This window comes from Dipteris shenzhenensis, chromosome 14 (assembly GCF_047967505.1).
Source record: "Dipteris shenzhenensis isolate YYH24624 ecotype China chromosome 14, Dip_SZ_1.0, whole genome shotgun sequence".
In the NCBI taxonomy this organism is placed as follows: domain Eukaryota; kingdom Viridiplantae; phylum Streptophyta; class Polypodiopsida; order Gleicheniales; family Dipteridaceae; genus Dipteris; species Dipteris shenzhenensis.
Window position 1 is genome coordinate 10,223,390 of NC_141609.1, and position 22,762 is coordinate 10,246,151.

Below are 22,762 nucleotides of genomic sequence, written 5' to 3' on the forward strand. Positions count from 1 at the left end.
GATGAGAGCACTAGGATGGAAGGGACTTTCCATAACCACTGCATCGTGAATGTTGTGACTATCGCTCCTAGTGCAGGAGCCGCTTGCCTCACCCTAGGACCTTAGAAATCGAGATCTAGAGTGTAAGCTCTCCTCATCTATGGAGGTGTATATGACATGGTAAGTGACTAGTCACTATGAACTCCATGGACCAGCCATCTTTGTTGTGGTACGGATCTAAGAAGTATGTGCATGTGGCAAATCATCAAGTATAGCGACCTAGCCAGTCTTCACTATTCTAGACTATGTATAAATTGTGTCAAATGAGTCCTAGGTTGGTGCTAGCATTATATGTAGATGAATCCAGGACACGCCCAAACTCGTCCTCTTAAAACACAACATAGTGCAGTTTCAATCTCATGATAGTCACTCATAAGGTTGAAAACCATAAACTCCATCACGCATAGCAGGGACTAGCTACTATGACATTATTTAATCCTATATAGTTCAAGGGACATTTGAACGTGTATTGTTACGTATGTATTCCCAATCTTTTGCATGTGTCCCGAGTATCATCTAGTTTTAATCCAAAGATTGTGTGAAGAGACCTAAGCTTCCCAAGAGCTATGCATAGAGCATATGATAAGTGGACCTTGAGGTATCCAAGTGTACTAAAATGGAGGCATATCATTTATTATGACAAACATTCAAGGACACCCTCATGGTGGAGTGTACGTACGTAAAGACTTTACTATTAGCCAAAGGAATCTGGCCTCTCAAAGACTGCATCGTCCCTTGTTCGAGATGCTTTGCAAAAAGGTCATGGGCATGATGAGGTATTGAGCTGAAGAGAGGTCATAGTCACTATGAACTCCATGGACCAGCCATATTTGTTGTGGTACGGGTCTAAGAAGTATGTGAATGTGGCAAATCATCAAGTATAGCAACCTAGCCAGTCTTCACTAGTCTAGATGATGTATACCTAGGTTGGTGCTAGCATTATATGTAGATGAATCCAGGACATTCCCAAACTCATCCTCTTAAAACACAACATAGTGTAGTTTCAATCTCATGATAGTCACTCATAAGGTTGAAACCATAAACTCCATTACGCATAGTAAGGACTAGCTACTATGACATTATTTAATCCTATATAGTTCAAGGGACATTTGAACGTGTATTGTTGCGTATGTATCCCCAATCTTTTGCATGTGTCCCCGAGTATCATCTAGTTTTAATCCAAAGATGGTGTGAAGAGACCCTAAGCTTCCCAAGAGCTATGCATAGAGCATTGAGGTATCAAGGTGTACTAAAATGGAGGTATATCATTTATTATGAAACCTAGAGATCCAAACCATGTGATCGCCTATCATACAAACATTCAAGCACACCCTCATGGTGTCCATTTAGTGCCATAGTCAATGGGTACCAGTCAGTATGTACTTGTTCCCTTTCTTGTTTGCTGGGCTGATTGGCCCCACAAAGTCAAGAACCCTAGTTGGGTTTGGGCACCCTCATTACACACATGTGCATGACAGTCCTGGAATAGCTTGGGTCACCAAAAGCATGACCTTTCTAATAGTTGTTTCTGAAGCCATAGGTCCTCCACCCAACCTAGCATGGGCTTCCTCAAGGATTACTATGGTTTCATGTGGAAATACACAATGATGGAGGATGTGATCCTTGCCATGCTTATATAGTCGTTTGACAATGAACTTGAAGGGTGCCACTTAAATGATCCTTTTGCATTTCTCAATAGGTGACAATGCATCTGGAAATTCATTTTGTGGACAAGAGTTGAACTATGTCCTCATACCATGGTGAACAGCAAACAAACATATATCTAGTTCAATAGTACCACTTCAAAGTTTTGGCATCTAGCATCTCATCATTCACACCCGTGCAGCTTCCCCAAAGATATCCTTGAAAAATGATTTGCTGGCTGATGCAAGCATATTGGATGGATCAAAACTTAAAATCAAATTCTTGAAACAAAAGGTCCACCGGCCAATTTGGCCTTCAAGAGTGGGTTTGTTCAATATACCATGACTACTGTGGTGGTGCAATTGCAATCGGCACCATTGAGTTGTCTGCTTGCAAAACAAACAAGCAAATCCATCTTGTAGCCTTCATTTGGTCATGCCTTTACTAATCTTTCCTTCAAGTCATCAAAGGAGTTGTTGAACGTCCACCCATATGAACGGCCACTCCTGTCAAAGTAGCTTTGTGAGTGCAATGGCAACAAAAATGAATGAATTGTCAATAAAATCCGACGTATCACGAGAAGGATTTCATATACGATGACCTCCACTAGCAAGATTAGTGGCCATCCCATTCGTTGAAACAATATATGACTAAAGAGAACTCCTTTTAATGCTAGGAAGAAGAACTTGTCTAGATTCAACCATAAAGGGCTCTTTACATTCATCAAAAACCAACCTCAATTTTTGCGTTTCATTTGTACAGACATGTAGAGACTTGATTCACCCTTGCCATTGAAGGTCGAGAGATTATCGAGGAAGATTTAAATGAATTTTCCCATCTTGTAGGCATAGGTTCCCCATTGGGTCACAAAAGTGGTCTTGGATTGATCTCCTTATCAGACTTCCACGTGGCTGTACCCACTATACCCATTAATGAAAGAGTATAGAGCATATAAAGCCACCATTTCTAGCACCTTACCAATGAAGGGAAGAGGAAACCAATTTTGCCTTGTGCTGCATTTAAATTCTTGTAATCCACATAGAAATAAAGTTTACTTGTCTCCCTTTTGGGAAAATGACAATTCCATTGGGTAGATCAACCGTGCTTGCTCCATCTTCTTAGTATCAGCTTCAACGGCGTTACCATAATTGGGATTCATGTAGTACCATCCTATGATCACTAGGTTGCCATCCAAAAGCTAGTCAAAGCAATGCGGAATGGTCTCTGTAGGAGATCCTTATAGGACCATACAAAAACATCCATGTATTCACATAAGATTGTGAATGTCTTCAAAAGATGATCATGCTCCCAAACCCAGCTGGCCAACCTTACTGGGTTTGGGAGTTATCTTCCCAATGTTGGGATAACGCCAATCTCTTTCTAGATTGATGCTGGATAGCGTGGAACTACCTTTCCCTTCCATGGATTTCAGCTATGCATGTGAGTTCAGAATGGCTTTCAATAGTGCTTAGAGCATAGGGGTGGACCCGAGAAGGTTATTTAGGCAAACTCCATCTCTCTCTCTCTCTCTCTCTCTCTCTCTCTCTCTCTCACTCGCTCTGGTCTACTATGATATCTGAGGATGCTATCATTGCCCCTTCCAGGAGGGACATGGCTTTGGACCTCTCTCCCAAACTAATTCACTTATAGGACCACGTCTACGTTGGGCTCTATATGGATATGCCGCAGGGGACAGGGGTAGACCTAGCCCAGTGACACATCATAGTTTTTTACACATTTGAGTCTGCTGCTCCTGGGCATTCGGGGTAGAGGAGGAGGAGATAGATGACATGAGAGAAGCATGGATCAATGAGACGAGATGACCATGAGGGGGGATGCAGCCAAAGACACAGGAACCACACATGACACAACGATGGACCAAAGCACGCACGATGGAGATTCAGCCCATCATAGCTCTACTCAGTGAAGACCGTCTAATCAAAGGTGCCACTATCAATATGGCCTAGAGGATACAGAGATCTCGGAAACCATGCTCTCAGGCAAACTCAGATACGAGACATTTTTGCAGCTCACAGCAAAGCTACCATGGCACTTGGCCATGTCTTCTGACTCTGACTCTAAGTCAGAGTCTAGCTATCTGTCCCCAGTTTTGGACTTCGAGTTTGCTTTCTTTTTTGTTTTTTTAGAGTCTAGTGCAGTACTCAGCAAAGGGTCTTAGTGAGCCCTTTGCCTTGGCCCATAGCGGCTTGTATGAGCATGTGTCACTTCGATATGTACTTTGTCTCATAGGCCCATGAGGCCTCTTGAAGGTGGTAATCTCCCGGATCAGCGATGCCTAGCCGCTTTCTTACATGAGATGACTCGCCACCGAGATACCTCTCTCCGAGCACAGCGACACGCCTAGCACACATAGCGTGAGGACACTTAGCGGCCCATCACTGATTTCTTCCAATCACAGGATACCTCTCCTCAGTCTAGCCGACGACGCGGATGTGAGCGAGAGCCAGAGCCACGATAGCTGCGCCAGCGAACAGACTCACACATCCGGGTCCATGACATCTCGTCTCTGCTCTCTGCCCGCCCCACTGGGGTTACTGTTGCCCTCATCCACAGGGCCACCCGCCGCCCCCGACGACCGAGCTCGACTAGGCCGCGTGACGTCAGAGGCCAATCATCTATCGCAGGGTTTTTTCCAGCCTCCCATTTGACGGCCCCTCTATGATTGGTCTCTGACGATCACCACCTGCACATATATATTGTATCTCCCCCCTCTGCCCCATTTTTGGTGCCCCCCCCTTCTTTTTTGTATCATCTAGAGGTAGACATATATTTTTTGTATCAGGACTAGACACACCGTTCTTCATAACCTCTTTTTTGTAGAAACGGTTGGCTGGCCCGTTTTGAGACCGCCACTGTTATGCTCATTGTATCAGTTATCTTTAGTCTCATAGACCTTCATGGTCTCCCGAAGACTTTAATAAACTTTCTTTCTTTCTTTCTTTCTTTCTCTCTTCTCCCCCCCGGCCCCCCCCCCCCCCCCTTTTTTCCTCGCCCCCATATGCATAGTGTTTGCCTAAATCTTACCAAATTCACAGGGCAGCTTGGGTACTGCTGAGAAAGCATTCATGTCGATTCACCAAGTAGTTTCCCCCCTTCTCCTCTTCTCCCCCTTTGTTCTCTTCTTTCTTATCTCCTTTTCGGTATAATGTTGATTATGCTCTTATTGTTGAGAAGCTTCCAATTGGATGGCGTTTGTAATTCAAGCTTTAACCAAGCCGGGTGCTTTTGTTGAGTTGAGGTTGAATTTCCAAATAAACCAAGAAGTTTAAAGTTTATTAAAAATTGCGACCATTCTTGTATATCTTGCTCACTTTTCTGTGCCTTGCAGGCTTTCCTGACAACACTCTATGAAGAGCATGGCAGAATCGACCTTGAATGGTTGAGAGATTTATCAACTGAGGATGCCAGGTACATGAGAATGACTGGCTGTTCACATCCTAATCTGGAATTGTAGAGGTTTGCAGAAAGCATGGCTTCTTTTGACCACTGGTTCCTTATGGTTTGATGTAGAGAGTACCTCATGAGCATACATGGCTTGGGAGTCAAAAGTGTGGAGTGCATTCGCCTTCTAACACTTCATCATTTAGCATTTCCGGTCAGTATGCACTGCCTTCTAACAGTTCATCATCTAGCTTCTTTGATCAGTACTTTTAAAACACAATCTTCATCATGTATATGACAAGGAGATGGATTGCTGTTATAGACCTTCCGTGTGCTTAACTTGAACATAAGGGGTTAAAAATGAAGAATGCAAGTATTATCATTAGTGATTTGCAGTTAGCCAATTGCCATGCCAGCTACATCATGCAATAATAAGATTTTTGCAGATGAAAATCATACCTACCAGGAGATCACAAGATTGTGTACAAGATTGGTGCTTTATTAGGTTGTAGTTAAATAAGAACTCTCTGCCATTTATTGACCTGTTTTGCTTGTCTATTGGTCCTTATTAACAGCTGATGAGACTTTTGTTTCCATGATCTCCATGCACGACGTCTTTAAAGTAGGCATGTCGGTAATTTTTTAGGTTAAATGACTTTTTATGAACTGCCAAGTCATTGACCTTTGATTCTGTGTGAGAACTGAACCAGGTGGACACGAATGTGGGGCGTATATGTGTGAGGCTTGGTTGGGTGCCAATCGAACCTTTGCCTGAGGAGCTTCAGCTACATCTTCTGGAGTTGTGAGTTAAATCTGCAAGATTCTGAATTCTTTGGCAAACTGTTGAGATTTTGATCAATGCTTCCAATATCTTCATATTTCACAGTATGTACGAAAAGATCTCAGCTGGGGTGGGGACATAAATAGTATGTAAAAAGCCATCCATAGTGTTGTTCCGATGTAAACGCTAGCAAAAGAAACAGTAGTCATTCTTTGAAAGTCTCTTAATTGTAAGTGACAGCAAGTGCTTTGGTTGTACTTATCAATTTTAGTTGTTTGCATTTGTATGCTATGTTTAATACAGCACATGCATAGCTAGGTTTGAAATAAATAGACTCCCCGCTTTGGGATAGGCTAGGTTCTAGAGGCAGCATTCTACTCGTGAGAACATCGTTCACTCTACAGACCGTCATCGAGGAGGCGAGATTGAGACCCAATAAAGTCTGCCCTTTCTTTGTTAACTTTCGGAAGGTCTTTGACATAGTTCCACAATCCCGCATGATTAGGAGACTTCAGGAGATGCATATTCCAAGAGACATGATCTGGGGGTGATGAGTCCATATCAAACAGTCAACGGGAGAGTACATGCCCTTGGAGACCGAGAGCATGCTTGGAGTGCCCCTCTCACCGACACTTTTTGGGGCTCTACATTGATGAGATCACGACTATCATTCATCGCCTAGGAGGTGAGGGATCATTGCTTGCTGATTTGATGATAAGATACTATTATACACATATGACATAATCCTCATTTCCTTTTCAGCAACAACGGTCCTACAGAGACACTTAGAGGCCCTAGAGGTGTTTTGTAGTGAGAGAGAATTGGTAGTCAACCTTGGTTATGATTTTCAACACCTTGGGCAGTAGTTCCTAGACACAATTTCACTTACCAAGGGGAGCCAGTGGAGATCGTGCATCGTTCACTTATCTAGGGGCAGTCTTTATATAGCCACAGGTCACGGTTTATATGAGGGTAGAGAGCTCTGGACCGGCTAGAGAGACAATGCTTTCGGGCACACTTCTAGGACCCTTGACGAAGGGATATACACTTGTGAGGCTGACAACCATGTATGCAACACCCTTCTAGGGGATTGATCTCTCGACGACTGGTTGGAGATGATTTGAGAAGTTACATGTAATTATGGGGTACTGGATGATTTGGAGTAAGTCCCTTATCAGATCCAGATCTATGCCATCTTCCGGATGGTGACATACCTTCACACATTAGATAGAGTCAGATCGAGTACAACGATGTGTCACAGACTTCTACGCATTTGAGTCACCCCTAGGACATTACGCATTTGAATCAGTCCCAAGACATAGTGGACTAGAAGAGGAGGAGATAGATCATACGAGGGAAGAGTGGATCATGAAAGAGATGGCATAGAGTTGTGGAGCCAGAGACACAGAGACCACACACAATGTAGAGGTTGTTGAGAGCATGCGCGATGGAGGTCCAACCCATCCTGGCTCTACTCAGAGAGGACCATTAGAGCCGAGGTATCACTCTCGATATGGCTCACCGGATACAGGGATCACGGAGACTAGGCCCTCCACTATTGCAAGAGACAACCTGACAAAGGGGGATATATGATATCTTTGCATCAACCTGACAAAGGGGGATATACGATATCTTTGCATCCCATTGGAGAGCTTCCATGGCACCAAGATCATAGATGACAATCAGTCACATTTCTTGTCATCTCAGGATTTCTGTGTTCTTGTGGTTCTTGTGTTTTGAGTACTAGTCTTGAGTTTTTGAGTATACTCAACACCGGCCCTCAGCGAGCCCTTTGCCTCAGCCCATAGTGGCTTGTACGAGTCATTTTTTCTAATTTTATTTTGTTTCATATGCGAGTGAGGCCTCTTGAAGACGTTAATACATCTCTCTCTCTCTCTCTCTCTCTCTCTCTCTCTCTCTCTCTCTCTCTAGCCTACTATGAGATCCGTGGACTATACCATTGCCTTTTTCAGGAGGGAGGGGACACGGATTTGGTCTACTCTCATGGTTGATCCTCTTCCATCACCAAGTCTGCATTGGGCTCTATTTGATTGAGATGCAAGGATATGGAGAGACAGTATTGCAATAGATCAGAGAGCAACAGGAGGGGACCACACCTTAGTAGGTCGAGGTAGACTGAGCATAGCGACATGTCACAAACTTCTATGCATTTGAGTCAGCAGCTCTAGGACATAGTGGGGTGGAGAAGGAAGAGCTTGCTGACATGAAGGTAGTGTGGATCAGTGGTGAGAGACAACATAATGTTGCCGAGTGAGGGACACGAGGACCACACAAGACATGGAGAGTGACCAGAGCACACACGATGGAGGTCCCATCCATCTTAGCTCTACTCAAAGGAGACCGTCAGAGACAAGGCATCACTCTTGACATAGCCCATCGGATACAAAGGTAAAGGAGACCACATCCTCCGCCACAACAAGAGATAGCTTGAGAGACGCAGATCCGAGATATCTTTGCAGCCCACCAGAGAGCTACCATGGCACCGGGTTTCGAATTTTGACCTTTCAATTTTTTAGTCTTTCAGTTCTTCAGTTTTGATTTTTGAGTTAGCTTAGCATAGCACTTAGACAGGGCCCTAGCACGCCCTTTGCTTCAGCCCACAGAGGCTTATATGGGTTTCTTCTTTTGATGTACTTTGTCCCATAGGCCTGCGAGGTCTTTCGAGGACATCAATATTTCTTTCTTTCCGTGCCTATGTGCATGCAACCGCATGCTCATACATCACCAAGATCTCTAGTAGGCTTGATCCCTCCGCTAGCATCCAAAGTACTATTGTACTAGCGCTACTATGTTGCATTTTATGCCTGCTTAGAGTCTCCACCCATTCAATTCATTGTAGAGGTTTTCAAAGACTTTTAGTAGAGGCTGAGGCTGCAGTGGCATAAAGCCTCTGATGGAGCCCTGATGGCTGTCAGTATGTGTGTGGTCCGTTGTGCTCTCCTAGCTATGGCCCTACGGCGAACAAGTGCCACTGTCAATCCCGTCGTCCTGCCCCGATCTCTTAAGTATGGGGGGAGGTCCCCTAGTTTGATCTGTGTCTCAACTCGATGGCAGGTCTACCGTCTCTCCCTTTGGTCTTTGGGGGTTCTTCATCTTCCTGAGCCATGGTGGTCAGTGCTGTTTGGCTGGAAGAACTCAATGATTGCGCTCTGAGTGGAGTCTATCTTACATGCTCTAATCTCACCTATGTGCCATGAGCAAATGCTTTGTGTGTGGGACAGCCTCATGGATGAAAGTCGCCAGCATCTCTGATTTGAGAGAGAGAGAGAGAGAGAGAGAGAGAGAGAGAGAGAGAGAGATTTATGCCTTCAGCAGGCCTCGCGCTCCTATGAGACAAAGTACAATAAAGTAAGTAACTCATACAAGCCACCGTGGGCTGATGCAACGAGCTCGCTAAGGCTCTTATAGAGTGCTATACTAGAAAACTCAACTCAAAAACTCATAAACTCAAATTTAGTACTCAAAAGACTCAAAATGCATAACCAGGTCCCATGGTGGCTCTCTAGTGATGCGAGGATATTTTGTAGCTGCATTTGTCCTATTGTCTCACGCTGTGGTTGGGGCCATGTCGAGAGTATCCCCTCGGCTTCGGTACTTCCCTTAGAGAAAGGTTGAGATCCTAGACCTCCAGAGTGTGTGGTCTCGTCGGTCTGTGTGCCACTCGCTCCATTGCTATGCATTGTCTCCTCCCATTGTCATCTCATCTATCTCTTCCTCCTCCATTCCACTTGTCTCGGGGCTGACTCAATTGCATAGAAATGACATGACACTATGCTCCATCCGGTCCTATCTCATATAGCGCTGTCATTTTAGGCCCATTTTTCTTTTAGTTTCAAAAGAGGGTTTGATTGAGTATGCATGTACTTTCTAAGTTAGGAATGTATTTTTGCATCTTTGTAGAAAGCGGTACATAAGTGTAAGAGGTTCATTTAGTTTTTTAAATAATTCATTCATTCTGTAAATTCTTTCATTCATTCCTACAAGAGAGAGAGAGAGAGATTAACATCTGCGGAAAGCCTCATGGGCCTATGGGACAATGTGCAAAACACACCAAAAAGGGAAAATAACTCATACAAACCACAAAGGGATGAAGCAAAGGGTGCACTAAGGCCCTTGCTGAGTACTATGCAGAAAATAAAATAAAGAAGCTCAATAGCTCAAGCGAAATCAAGTGTAAGATATATCTCGTGCTATCTAAGGTAGGTTGAGACTGGGACTGGAGCTCAAAAACTCAGAATCCGAAACCCGGCACCGTGATGGCACGCCTATGAGCAGTAAAAACGTCTGGGTCTGTCTGGCGGTCTCATGCTATGGTGGCATAGAGGGACGTGGTCTCCTCGATCTCTGAACTCACTGAGCTACGTTCAAAGTGACCTCTCGTAATAGGTCTGACCTCAATAGAGGGTGCTCTGGTCATTCTCCGTGTCGCGAGTGGCCTCTGCAACCGTCTCTCAAAAATCCAGATTGCCCACGTATCGGCTAGCTCCTCCTTCACCCCACTGTGTCATGGGGCTGACTCAAAGGCATAGAAATCTATGACCCACCGCTGTGTCTGATTAGCCGCTATACCCTATGGTCTGGTCGCTCCCTGCTGCTTTCTGATATGTCTTAGTAGGGTGTCCCTATGTCGGCGTATCTCAAGCAGATGGAGCCCAACGTAGACCTAGTCATGGAAGTGGATCAATCGTGATAGTGGATGGAAGCCACTCCCATCCTGATAGAGACAATGGTATCGCCCTCGGATCTTGTAGTAGGCTGGGCAGGCACAGAGAAAGTGCTCCTCTGTCTCAATCACTCCTAGTGTGCTTAGCATGCAAATCCACTGCTCTCTGGGTAAACATGTTGCTCTCTCTGTCTCAATCCTCAGCTGATGGAATGAAATCCGTATCTACCCAATAGCAATCCTCAATGCATGTGAGACTCCTCTGTCCTCGAGATACTGGGGTCTAATGATGAACCGCTTCTCTGAGATGCGTGTTTTGCAAAGAGAGAGAGACCTAACAGTCAACCTTGGAAAGACCAAGGTTATGGTCTTCAACACCTCACATGCAATGCTTCGTCGGCTTAGTTTCACCTATCGAGATGAGCTAGTGGAGATAGTGCAGTCCTACACATAATTGGGAGCAGTCTGCATAGGACCCCGTTTCACTATGACACATGCAGCCCAAGCACGACTCACACGAGGGTGGGGTGCTTTGGCACGATTGGAGAAACTTTCAGGACCCATCGATGAAGTGCTGGCTCTTCGATACACTAGTATGACCGACTACCATGTATGCAGCATCCTTTTGGGGTTGTGATCTACCGATAGCAGAGTGGAGGAGATTTGAGCGGCTACAGGTGACCATGGGATCTAGGATGATTCGGAGCAAGCTCTCAGTCCCTCATGAGATATTACAAGCAAAGTTCGCCATGACACAACTACATACTGATGCCATCTTCTAGACAGTGACATTCATTCACAGAGTTTGGGACATACCCCATTGGAGACTACTGAGGTTGGCCTTGGAGTCATCCAGAAGATTAGCTGAGAGTGGGGTGGACACATGGTATGCGCGTGTATCCACATGGTTTGCCAGACACGGGATTCAAATGGATAAGCTTCCTCCCTTTCAATATAGTATGGATGCACCTTGAGTCGATCCCACAAGATGAGATTGACCGTATCATACAGTTAGATCTCCTCCAGCTCCACACATCTTGGACTTGGGGGGGGGGGGATCAGGAGCTCCCCACCAAGACCCAATTTTTGTTGGAAAGGTCACCTTCCCATCTGTAAGCCCCCAAATGAGCAGAGCGTGGGGGAGGGAGACCTAGGGCAGAAGATGCCCAGAGAAGAGAAAGGGAGGGGGACTGCCACATGGGCAGCACCTCACACAAAGCAAGAAGGGTACCTGGCAAGTCGTGGAGCTCCTGATGTACGGGGCAGACACGTGGACATCAGGGACCTGCAGCAGCCTGATTGCGCAGGGATTTCCAGCAAGGACAGACGGCGCTTCAGTACAGAGAAGGTACGGGATGCATACGTCGCTGTATGGGGCTGGTATAGACCTGGCAGGAGGCAAGGATGCTGCAGCAGAGAGGCGGAACCATGGCACTGCAAACAGGGCAGGCTGGAGCCTGCAGGAAGGCCTGCAATAGGGCACATATGGCCTGGTCCAGTGGCACAGTGCCACGTGGCAAGGCGGGTACAGATGGGCCTGCAAGTGGGCAGACCAGAGTGGCGCAGCAGAGGCGGGACAGACCAGCACGTGGGTCGGCCAGGAGAGAGGCTGGTTGGGCTGCTTTGAGGCAGCCAACCAGGCCTTATATAGGGCTGACCTAGGGGCTGGGCCCTTGCCTAGATTGGAGGGCCAAAAGCCCTAAAAGTATGGGCCATAAAGGCCTAGTTTTGTGAGCCCTTAAAGGGGTGGTTGGGCTGACCCAACCGGTCGGTTGGGCCAGCCAACCTGGTCTGTCCAGTCGGCCCAGATTGGGACAGACTGGTCGGGTTTTTGACAGGTCCCTAGGCCTATAAAAGGAGGGGCTTCGTGCCCCATTATTCATCCAACATCCAGCAGAAAGTAGGACGGGTTGAAACAGACCCTCAGATCATGGTGCCTGGAAGACTCCAGGTTGTTCACTCATTATGACGGGGACAACTGGAGGATCGTGGAGGCTGTGTTGCTCGAATTCGAAGGTAGGAATGTGACAGAAGGGGGTGGTGCCAAGAGGTGCTACCAGAGATGGACCTTGTACCAGGATGGTGTGCGGAAGCGGAACCAGACCTGGTGGAGCAGGAGCCACTAGATGAAAAGCCAGGAAAAGATTTCGACACCCAAAGGTTCCAGAGGACTACGACGAGGGAGTTATTGGAGCATCTTCATCGACGTGTTGTCATTGGGCCGAGATGTGTCGGTGAGAGGGGGTGTTGGAAAGGTCACCTCCCCATCTGGGCAGCACCTCACACAAAGCAAGAAGGGTACCTGGCAAGTCGTGGAGCTCCTGATGTATGGGGCAGACATGTGGACATCAGGGACCTGCAGCAGCCTGATTGCGCAGGGATTTCCAGCAAGGACAGACGGCGCTTCAGTACAGAGAAGGTACGGGATGCATACGTGGCTGTACGCGGCTGGTATAGACCTGGCAAGAGGCAAGGATGCTGCAGCAGAGAGGCGCAACCATGGCGCTGCAAACAGGACAGGCTGGAGCCTGCAGGAAGGCCCACAATAGGGCACATATGGCCTGGGCCAGTGGCGCAGTGCCACGTGGCAAGGTGGGTACAGATGGGCGTGCAAGTGGCCAGATCAGAGTGGCGCAGCAGAGGCGGGACAGACCAGCACATGGGTCGGCCAGGAGAGAGGCTGGTTGGGTTGCTTTGAGGCAGCCAACCAGGCCTTATATAGGGCTGTCCTAGGGGCTGGGCCCTTGCCTAGATTGGAGGGCCAAAAGCCCTAAAAGTATGGGCCATAAAGGCCTAGTTTTGTGAGCCCTTAAAGGGCTTGTTGGGCTGAGCCAACCAGGTCGGTTGAGCCAGTCAACCTGGTCTGTCCAGTCGGCCCAGATTGGGACAGACTGGTCGGGTTTTTGACAGGCCCCTAGGCCTATAAAAGGAGGGGCTTCATGCCCCATTATTCATCCAACATCCAGCAGAAAGTGGAGCAGACAGGAGCAGCCTGAAGGCATTCCCTTTGGCCTCATCTTGGAGGTAAAGGAGAGTTGAAGGAGTGCTGCAGACTGAGTTCCGTAAGGGCTGGGGCCTTGGCTGTCTTCTAGGGCAGCAAGGTGTTGTGATCATCATACCCTTCTGGAGCAGCCATTCACAGGCAGGTTGGAGCAGTGGAACAGGGATCTGTGTGCTGCAGACAAAGCTTGGCAGGGGCTGCCCACCTAGGCTGATTCACAGGCAGTAAGGTGGAGAAGAACACACTGGACGGAAAGTCTACAAACGCTCGAGGTGGAGCACGCGGGCTCGAGTCTAGAGATAGCCAACAGATTGGAGAAGGATCTTGTGGTAAGATCAGAGGACCACACCATTGGTGGGACTCTGGATCTATCTCTCTTGTATTGTGTCCATAGTTTTGGACGAAAATATATATTTTGGTGGTTTCTCTATCTGGCCGGTTCATTGTCTCTTGATGAGTCTGCACATCTATTGAATGCACATAAGTAAAGAAGTTTGTGATTCCACACCCACACCACACTGTGTGAGTTCGTGGGCATTACTATAAGTCTTCTACTGTGTGTACCCTCTGTTGGGTCATTTCTAATAATTTTACCGCGATCACAGGGCCTCCATATGTCTCTGCAGCCCCTTGGCTGAAAATGAGATAAGGACTATGGCATTAGCATATAGTAGTATCGGTATCATAAGATCGGCAGTGGTGATCCTTCGCTTCCTAGGCGGTCTATGAAAGAAGTGATCTCATCAGTGTAGAGCCCAAAAAGGGTCGGTGAGAGGGGACAGCGCTGCTTCACTCCGATCGTACTCTCAACCCAATCCGATAGACCACCTGGGGCACCGACTCTACCTCCGGCTAACTCATATAGACTCATCACTCCCCATATCAGTGTCTTTGGGATCTACATCTCCTGTAATCTCCTGATCATGCGGGATCATGGGACAGTGTCAAATGCCTTTCAAAAGTCTACAAAGCATGTGTAGACCTTCTAGATATTGCCTCCTTGATAATAGCCCTCAAAGTGAAGATGTGATCTAGGGTAGAATGCTGTCTTCGGAATCCTGCCTGTCGTAGTGCCCAGTGCACCCGAGCCTCTGTTTGACTGCTGAGCTCCCTCTCTAGAACTGATCCATAAATCTTGGCCAACGTATAGCCAATCATGAGGGGTAATTCCCAATCTCCAAGGGTCTCCGGCTTTGTGTATCGGCACAGTGGTGGTGGCGCTCCAAGTAGGTGGGAAGCCGTGACATACAGCCCGGTTGAACATCTGTGCTAGGACCTCCTGTCAGTGCTTAGTCCGTAGGCCCTCATAGTCCTACACTCTCTGATTGTGTAGTCAACAAAGCACAGCTCGTACGTTCTGTGTGGTGAACAAGTGACAGGTGCTGGGCCTGGGCATAGAGGACATATTAGGCGGTGTCTGCATCTGGGCATCATAGAGGGAACATGCATGTGTGCCATATATCTGGGTGAGTGATGGGAATAAGTGGTTTCCCTTCCAATAGAAACCTCCATCCAATGGTCGGGTCTCCTCCTTGAAAAGATCTTACAATCTCATCCATCCTATGTGTGAGGAAGGCCCGTCTCTTATGACGTGTCAATTGTCGGAAGATCCTATGCGCGTCAGGTGACGTCAAGTGACCCAAAGCCCGCTCATGTATGAGGTATGCTCTCGCCTCTCTGCACTCGTCATCGAACCAAGGGTTTTGAAGCATCTTCCCATCTCGGAGCCGCATGGATCGGGTAGTGGGGAAGGATCTGGTGGCGCCGTCCTGTACAACTGAGACAAGGGTGTTAGAGGTGCTGGTGAGGTCTGTATCATCTCCAAGTAGGGCTGAGAGCTTCCTAGCTAGGTGACTCACGTACACTGGGTCAAGGGCATGGTCAAAGTGGATCTGAATGCGTGCAGGCGTGGAAGGCGCTTTCTCTGTGGCTGGCATGGTGGCAGAGATCATTTGCATACAGATTTGGGATCTTTTGCTTGCAAAATTGGTTCTTTGTTACTATCTTTGTCCCTCATGAAATAATATTTCCGGTCAATGTGGTTGTTTACTTTTGTTGGTAGAATTTGTGAAAATAAGAGAAACTTTTCTGAGCTGCTGTTATCTTTTGATTCATACTACCATCGGTTCTCTCTCACACACACACACATATATATATTTATGTGTGTGTGTGGTTACGGCAATCTTTGTATGATGCTTGTCATCATGATGACTTGGATGTATCATCTTTAGAGGTGTTTTCCCACTGCTTTTGATTTTTCAGAATAGTCTTTTCTTTAGACTATTCTCACTGTAAAAACATTTCTTGATATAAAATACAGTGGTTTCAGAAAAAAAAGGAAGTGTGTGTGTGTGTTTTAACCATCTATATTTATATTTTAACATAATTACGGGCTTTCTTTATTATCTGATCTTAGTGGTTAAATTGCCAGGTATCCAGTTCAAGAGTCAATTCAAAAATACTTGTGGCCTCGCCTTTGCACTCTTGACCAACGGACACTGTAACTTCCATTTTCCTGTGCCACTTGTGTATCCTATTCTCTTTTGAGACCATGCTTACTTTCTCATTTCCAAAAGCTCATTTTTCTTACTCATATAAATCGATTGTTTATAGGTGCAAGGTATGCTTGTTTGCTGTTTTCTGTGACTTCACAGCTTCATGCACTTGGCATTATGTTTTTCTCATGTTTATGGTTTTTGTGGCGAATTGCAGGTATGAGCTTCACTATCAATTAATAACTTTTGGAAAGGTCTCTCTCTCTCTCTCTCTCTATCTAGTGGTCCCACCCCTTAGCTTTTATTGTATCTAGTTTTTCTCAGTCTAATAGACCCTTCAGTCTTTCGAAGCCATTAATATTTCTTTCTTTCTTTCTCTCAATATTTCTCTCTTTCTTTTTTTCTTTGTGTGTGTGTGTGTGTAAGAGAGAGAGAGAGAGAGAGAGAGAGAGAGAGAGAGAGAGAGATCCACAAGAGTTCATGAAGCTCTTTTGTTCTTTGTTCTCTCTCTTTTCAATATCTCCATACTATTTGTTCTTCTCCATTCTATTTATTCTTTTTTTTGTTACAATGTTCTATGCATGCTTGTGTAGAAATGAGCTTCCATTTAAATTAGGATCAAAGTTCCCTCCTCTACCCAAGTTGATGGCAAGAACAGTCTATCAAATCACCACATCTGTTCTAGACTGATTTGCATGTTTGTGCAGAAATAATATTCCATTCAAATTATGACTGAAGCTCTCTCCTCTTGGCAAACTTCACACGAGGGATGCTATCACATTAGTTCTTGCCTTATGACATTTTGAAAATTATTGACTTTGGGTCTTATTTTAATGAATATGTGCTTGGAGATTGCAGAAATTGCAGCTATGAGAATCACTTAGCCCTTATATATTCTTGCGCTCGTGCAAATTGTTAAATATGTAGAAAAAGAGATAGAAGTATGGCAATGACATTGTACTCCATACTGGTTTCCTGACGCCTAGGTCCCCACCTCCAAGCAGTTTCCTAGATTACCTTGCCAAATAAGTTGAGAGTGGACGGGGCAAAAGAAGAAATGGATTAACTGACCTTACACGGTTCCTTGGCTTGGTTCAATCAAGGAGAGAATCTAAAAGATCCTGTTTGCCTGACCACAATGTGAATTTCAGCTAAGCACCTTGAGGGGGATCCTTTGCCCACATTGATGGTCCAATTTCGCTTATACTAGCACTTCTAGAGTCCTAGAGGAGTTGTATAGCATTTCTTCAATGGTTCTTTTCTCATATATGTGTGTGTGTGCATCTTGCTTTCTTGTCATATAATGAGGTCTTTTGATACTTGTAGCAGATTGTCCCTTTCTTTGGGACTTTTTTTTGTAATATAATGACAACTGGTTTTCACATAAAAATTGTGTGTGTGTGTGTGTGTGTGAAACCCTATAGAAACTGGCCACTTGTTATATTAGCCAATGGCAAAGGATGAGTGCCTAAATCTTGGCAATGCAAAGTCCAATGCATGAGATGATAGGACAGCTCCAATTGTGTTACTGGTAGGAAAGATTGTAGCATCTGAGAAAGAGAATATCAAAACTGTCTGTAAGTCTCAAACCATACTGTATGACCGCCAATGGAAAAGAGATCAATGTACCATCTTGATGTATCACATCACCCACCAACTATATCAAATGAAGTAAGAGCACGTGGATTCTTGGAAAGCAAGGGGAGGATCAAATACCTTTGACCAATGGAGACTTTCAATGTGCAAAGAATTGCCCTCCAAGAAGGTGCGACCTGGGCATTTGAGATGAGCTTTCCAATCTGGAAGCATTGTAGAGGCAAATGGGCAACCCTGAACTTTGCCATCAATGTGTCCCAAAATAAAATCCCATTGATTTGGATGTTAGTGCTCAAAAGCAGAAGTTGTCAACTATGAAATTATATGATGCAGCACGGCAGCCCAAGGCTGATTACATGCAGAAATTCCAGCTTCATCTTTCCCGTATCTGCCAAGTGTGAATGTGAATATTTAAAATATTCAAACCACCATGCATTTTCAGCAAACAGAGGCGCTCCATGGAAAGTAATCTAAGGCTCTTATGGCCATGTCTGGAGTGCCAAAAGGTCTCCATAAGAGTGGACATAAAATATTGATTATTCTTCTTACCAAACATCATTAGAGGCAAGAAGAACTTTATGCAAGCAACTAAAATGGATTGCATAATGCGGAGCCAAACATGTAGTGGCCAAGTGGCTAATTTTCAATATTCCAGCTTCTTTTTAAGATACACACTTTTAAAAAAAAAGTGAAATCCATGTCTTTCTATATTACAAGCAGCAGTCCCCAAAGAGAGAAATGCAATTACAAACATCGGAAGATTTCAATATATAAGAGAGAGACACTTTTTTTTAAAAAGTGAAAATTTCGTTGCTTTATATTACAAGAGAGCTTTCCAAAGTTGGACAATATATCAACAAAAAATCTCAGTATAAGACACACACACTTTTTTTTTTTGGGTAATTCCATGGACTTGTATTATAAGATTAATATTGTACAAAGAGACTCTCCTAAAAGGGGAGAGCCCAAATCAAAAACACAAATACACTATCTCCATGCAGGACCTATGTAGATCTCCTTCCTTACAGGCATCATAAACAGATTGCCTTAAGGAAGCTCTGAAGAATTCATAGGGCTGATGGAAGTGTTTGTGTAAGTATGCCATATTATGTTCAGTCCAGAAGGTCCATAGAGCCCAAAATCTAATCCAGTGAAGGAGTAGAGAATAAGGTCGCAATGGAGTAGGACATCTGCCAAAAAGCCAAAAAATTTTCCAAATCTGGTATTCGGGAATCTAAGACATAAGAACCTTGAAATCTTTGCAGTCAAAAGCCTGGAGCATTGACAAAACCATAATAAGTGTGGTACTGTCTCTGCATGTGCCTGGCATAGTAAACAGGTAGTGGTGGCAGTAGCTATCTTCCTCTTAACCAAAGTAGTTCCAATTGGCAATGTTCTAGTAATGCAACGCCAAAGAAATGGTCTTTGTTTGAGGCATGAGTGTGTATCCACGGCATGGGCTGCAAAAGTCTGTATGTTGTCATAGAGGTGAGTTTGCTGATAGGCACAGGGCGCATATTCAGCCCTTTGGGACATAACTTCCAGTCAGCTAACTTGTTATCATGTGAGAACTGGGGAATAGGCAATAAAGGCTGCAGAAGATCTTTTATTTTCTTCCAGATAGGCCTGTGGTGCATTCCAAGATTGCATTTGGCCATGATCTGAGGAAAAGTAAGATCATCTATCACATTTGCAATGCATCTAACACCCATTTTGCTCAAATTATATGATATGACAGGCTCCTGACAAGCAAGGGGAGGATCAAAAACTGCACTCCAATATATGCTCTCACTCCACAAAGAGTTGTTTGGGGGTTTGCAGGATTGGGGGTTTGCAGGATCCCATTTGATATTAGAGAGGACCTCAAGAATGAGTGCCGAGGCAAAGGGGCAGTTTGGGATTTTCCCCATAAATTTTCCAAGTAAAAGCTCCCAGACATCCACTTCCCATTTACCATAAAAAAGTGTCTGCATAGTCTGACACATATAGGAAAGCATTCTTGTCCATGGTTGTGTTTGCTTAAAGAAGGTGAGCAGCATTGATACCTTTCGTGAGAGTGCATGATAGCGAATATTAAGCACATTCAAACCACCACATTTCCGAGGAGAACAGATAAAGTCCATTTTCAACAAATGGAATGCCTTCTTGGAGGCCTTATTCTTCCATAGCGTGTCCATGGCTTTTGACATATAGGCTGCAATTTCTTGATCTGTCCAATGTAAGAGTGGCAGAAAGAATTGTATGTATGCCATAACAATGGACTGCACAATGCTGAGGCGGACATGAAGTGGCCAAGTGGCAGTTTTCCAATAATTTAGCTTTGCATTTAGCTTATCTAATATCCAATTAAGCTGCTGTTTTCTAGTGACCAGCCAGCCAATAGGATATCCCAGGTGCCTGATCAGAACATGAGGATCTAAAATCTCTCCTGGCCATGTATGGCATGCCAATCTCGACTCTTTAAGGGTATGAGTTTGGATTTCTCAAAATTAACATGCAGTCCCGCTGCCAGTCCAAACAAAGATAAAGCATCCATTAAAGTGTTCAGTTCTTGCTGTGTATTTTGAGGCATAAAAAAGGAGTCATCTGCATATGCATGGGCCACAAAGCTAGATACTCCTGGAAACTGTAAACCTTTTAATTTCCCCTGTGAGGTAAGATGATCCATATAGATTAGCAGGGGGTGAGTGGCAATGGCATAAAGTAGCGCACTAGAGGGCAACCTTGCCTCACTAATGTCCAAGATATAGACAAATGATTGGCCAAAATACATTGGGTTGAAGAGTCTTTATATAGCCAATAGATAACGTGCACCATTTTTGGCCCAAATCCCATCTTGTGCATTGTTTGTGCAATGAAATCCCACTGAACAGTGTCGAAAGCTTTAGCTATGTCTACCTGTAAGATTAAAACATCTTGTTCAATGTATTTGGCATACTCAATGGCAGTCATGGCATTGGCAATGTTATCATATATATGCCTTCTAGGCACAAATCCATATTGAAAAGGATGTAGCCCATCATGCAAAAAGGTATGCACTCTATGCACCAGCATTTTGGTGATGAGCTTATATTGCACTGGCATGAGAGTAATGGGCCTCCAGTCTGATAAAGTTTCAGAAAGATTTTTCTTCAGAATAAGCTTGACCAGCCCATGTTTCCATGAATTAGGCATACAATTGTTGTTCCACGCATCATTAATCATTTGTAGCATGACATCGTTAAGGTCATCCCAGAATGCCAAATAGAATTCGACTGTTAGACCATCCCATCTCGGAGATTTCCCTTTGCCAAGATGGAGCAAGGCATTATGTAATTCTTCTGCTGTGAATGACGGATCTAGGGATAAGGCATCCTGCTGAAGCATGATTGGTTGGACATGTCTCAAAAGAGCTTGCCGTGCATCTATCATTGGCTGAGTGGGAGATGAGGGGCTGCAAATAGCTTCTGAAATTGATCATAACATTCATGATCAAGATCAGAGAGAGAATGAGTCCAGGTGCCATCAATCTTCCTTACTCTTAGACAGGAGCTCTTCCTTCGATGAGAATGTAACCCCTGGAAAAAAGATTTGGAAGAGCATCCTTTATCCATGAATGGTGTCATCCGTGCACGGACTTGCCACTTGTTGAGTTTCCTTTGATTGTTTTCTTGTAACAATGATCGATAATGCAATAAACTCTGTTGTTGGACTGGAGATAAATTCTGAACCTGTGATAACTTTGTGAGGGACTGCACTTGATATTTGGCATCCATTATTTTTTTCCTCCAATCAGCCATATATGATCTGCCATATAGCGTAATAACATGCTGAATATGGTGCACAAAGGAATCCCATGCATAATTCAAGTCATAATGGGCATGTGCCTGCAATGGGGCAATGGCATCTTGTATCATGTTTCTATAAGAGGCATGCTGAAAATATGCTGCATTTACATGTTTGAGCCGGATAGTATGAGCAGGCAAATCATGAGTAGGCATACCAAAATCCAATGTCAACCAAACAGGAGCATGATCTGGTAGAGATAGAGAATGATCCATCGTGATTTGAATGGTGAAATCAGTAAATTGCTGCGTATGTAGCAAGTACCATCTATCTAGCCTTGCCCAGTAATTGTGGATAGCATTATGATGATATGTATATCCAGGCAAATCATGCTGCAAAGTAAGCCAAATGTCTCCTGCTTGTGTATGTGCCATAAGATGATTCCATTTTCTTTGCTCAAGCTGAAGCATGTGTGAGTTTCCTGTAGTGTTATCTCTAGGCCTAGGAGAGTTGTTTAAGTCCCCTCCAAGGAAGGCAACTGATCTCCAGGGATATGAAGCAATAGATGCCCACATGTCAGCCCTGTGGGCAGATACTTGAGAGGCATAAACAGCAGCAATCTCATAAATGTCACCATGGATACATATTTGCATAACCATCCATCTCCCTAGGGAATCATTGTAAGCAACCTGGGGTTGTAAATCATGTTTGACTAGCATAGCAAGGCCTGAATAGTCAGAGTCACCTGAATAAAAATATCATATCCTCCAAAGTAACTAACATCTCTAAAAAAAAAAAGTGTGTGTGTGTGTGTGTAAAATTGTGTGGTGAGGTTCAAGATGACATAGCAAGTCTTTGTGCCATCGTTTCATGTTTCTTCCTCGTCCCCTGCATGTTCTGGTCATCCACCTGTAGCTCTGTTATCTCCTTCGTTTCCCCTATCTCTCGCTCGGCTGTTCCGTCTGTTGCAGCATCTGTTGATCCGTTTATTGTTCCGTGTGATGCTCCGTCGGTTGTTGCTTCTTACACCTTTAAGTCTTCCGCTTCCCTTCTCTCAGCCTCTATAGGGAAAACACTTACGGTTCCATCTGATGTTCCGTCTGCTAGCACTCGTTTTACCTTTCAGTCCACCGCTGCCCTTCTCTCAGCCTCTACGAGGAAAAAACGGGCCCTTGATCTCTTTGATTCTCCTCAGCCTAACAAAATGCTTAAATCTGAATTCTCTTTTTATCCTTCGTCGTTGTTGCGAAGGAATCTTCTATGCCGATTATGTGAGGATTCTGTCTTGGAGGCTCAAGATTCGCTTTTGCTACTGTGTTGGGCTGTCCCTCTGGATTCTTTTCTTGATAGTATCT

General features: G+C 44.9%; 1 protein-coding gene across 1 annotated transcript in view; it reads left to right on the top strand.

The window, feature by feature from the left end:
• The window catches only part of LOC147894177 (protein ROS1A-like), a 99,065-nt gene that overhangs the window by 10,309 nt on the left and 65,994 nt on the right, over positions 1-22,762 (top strand). The window contains exons 6-10 of the mRNA XM_087384380.1: positions 5,033-5,112; positions 5,215-5,299; positions 5,796-5,887; positions 15,983-16,051; positions 16,264-16,300. Coding sequence (XP_087240506.1) covers positions 5,033-5,112; positions 5,215-5,299; positions 5,796-5,887; positions 15,983-16,051; positions 16,264-16,300 — 363 coding nt within the window. The remainder of the gene's footprint in view (positions 1-5,032; positions 5,113-5,214; positions 5,300-5,795; positions 5,888-15,982; positions 16,052-16,263; positions 16,301-22,762) is intronic.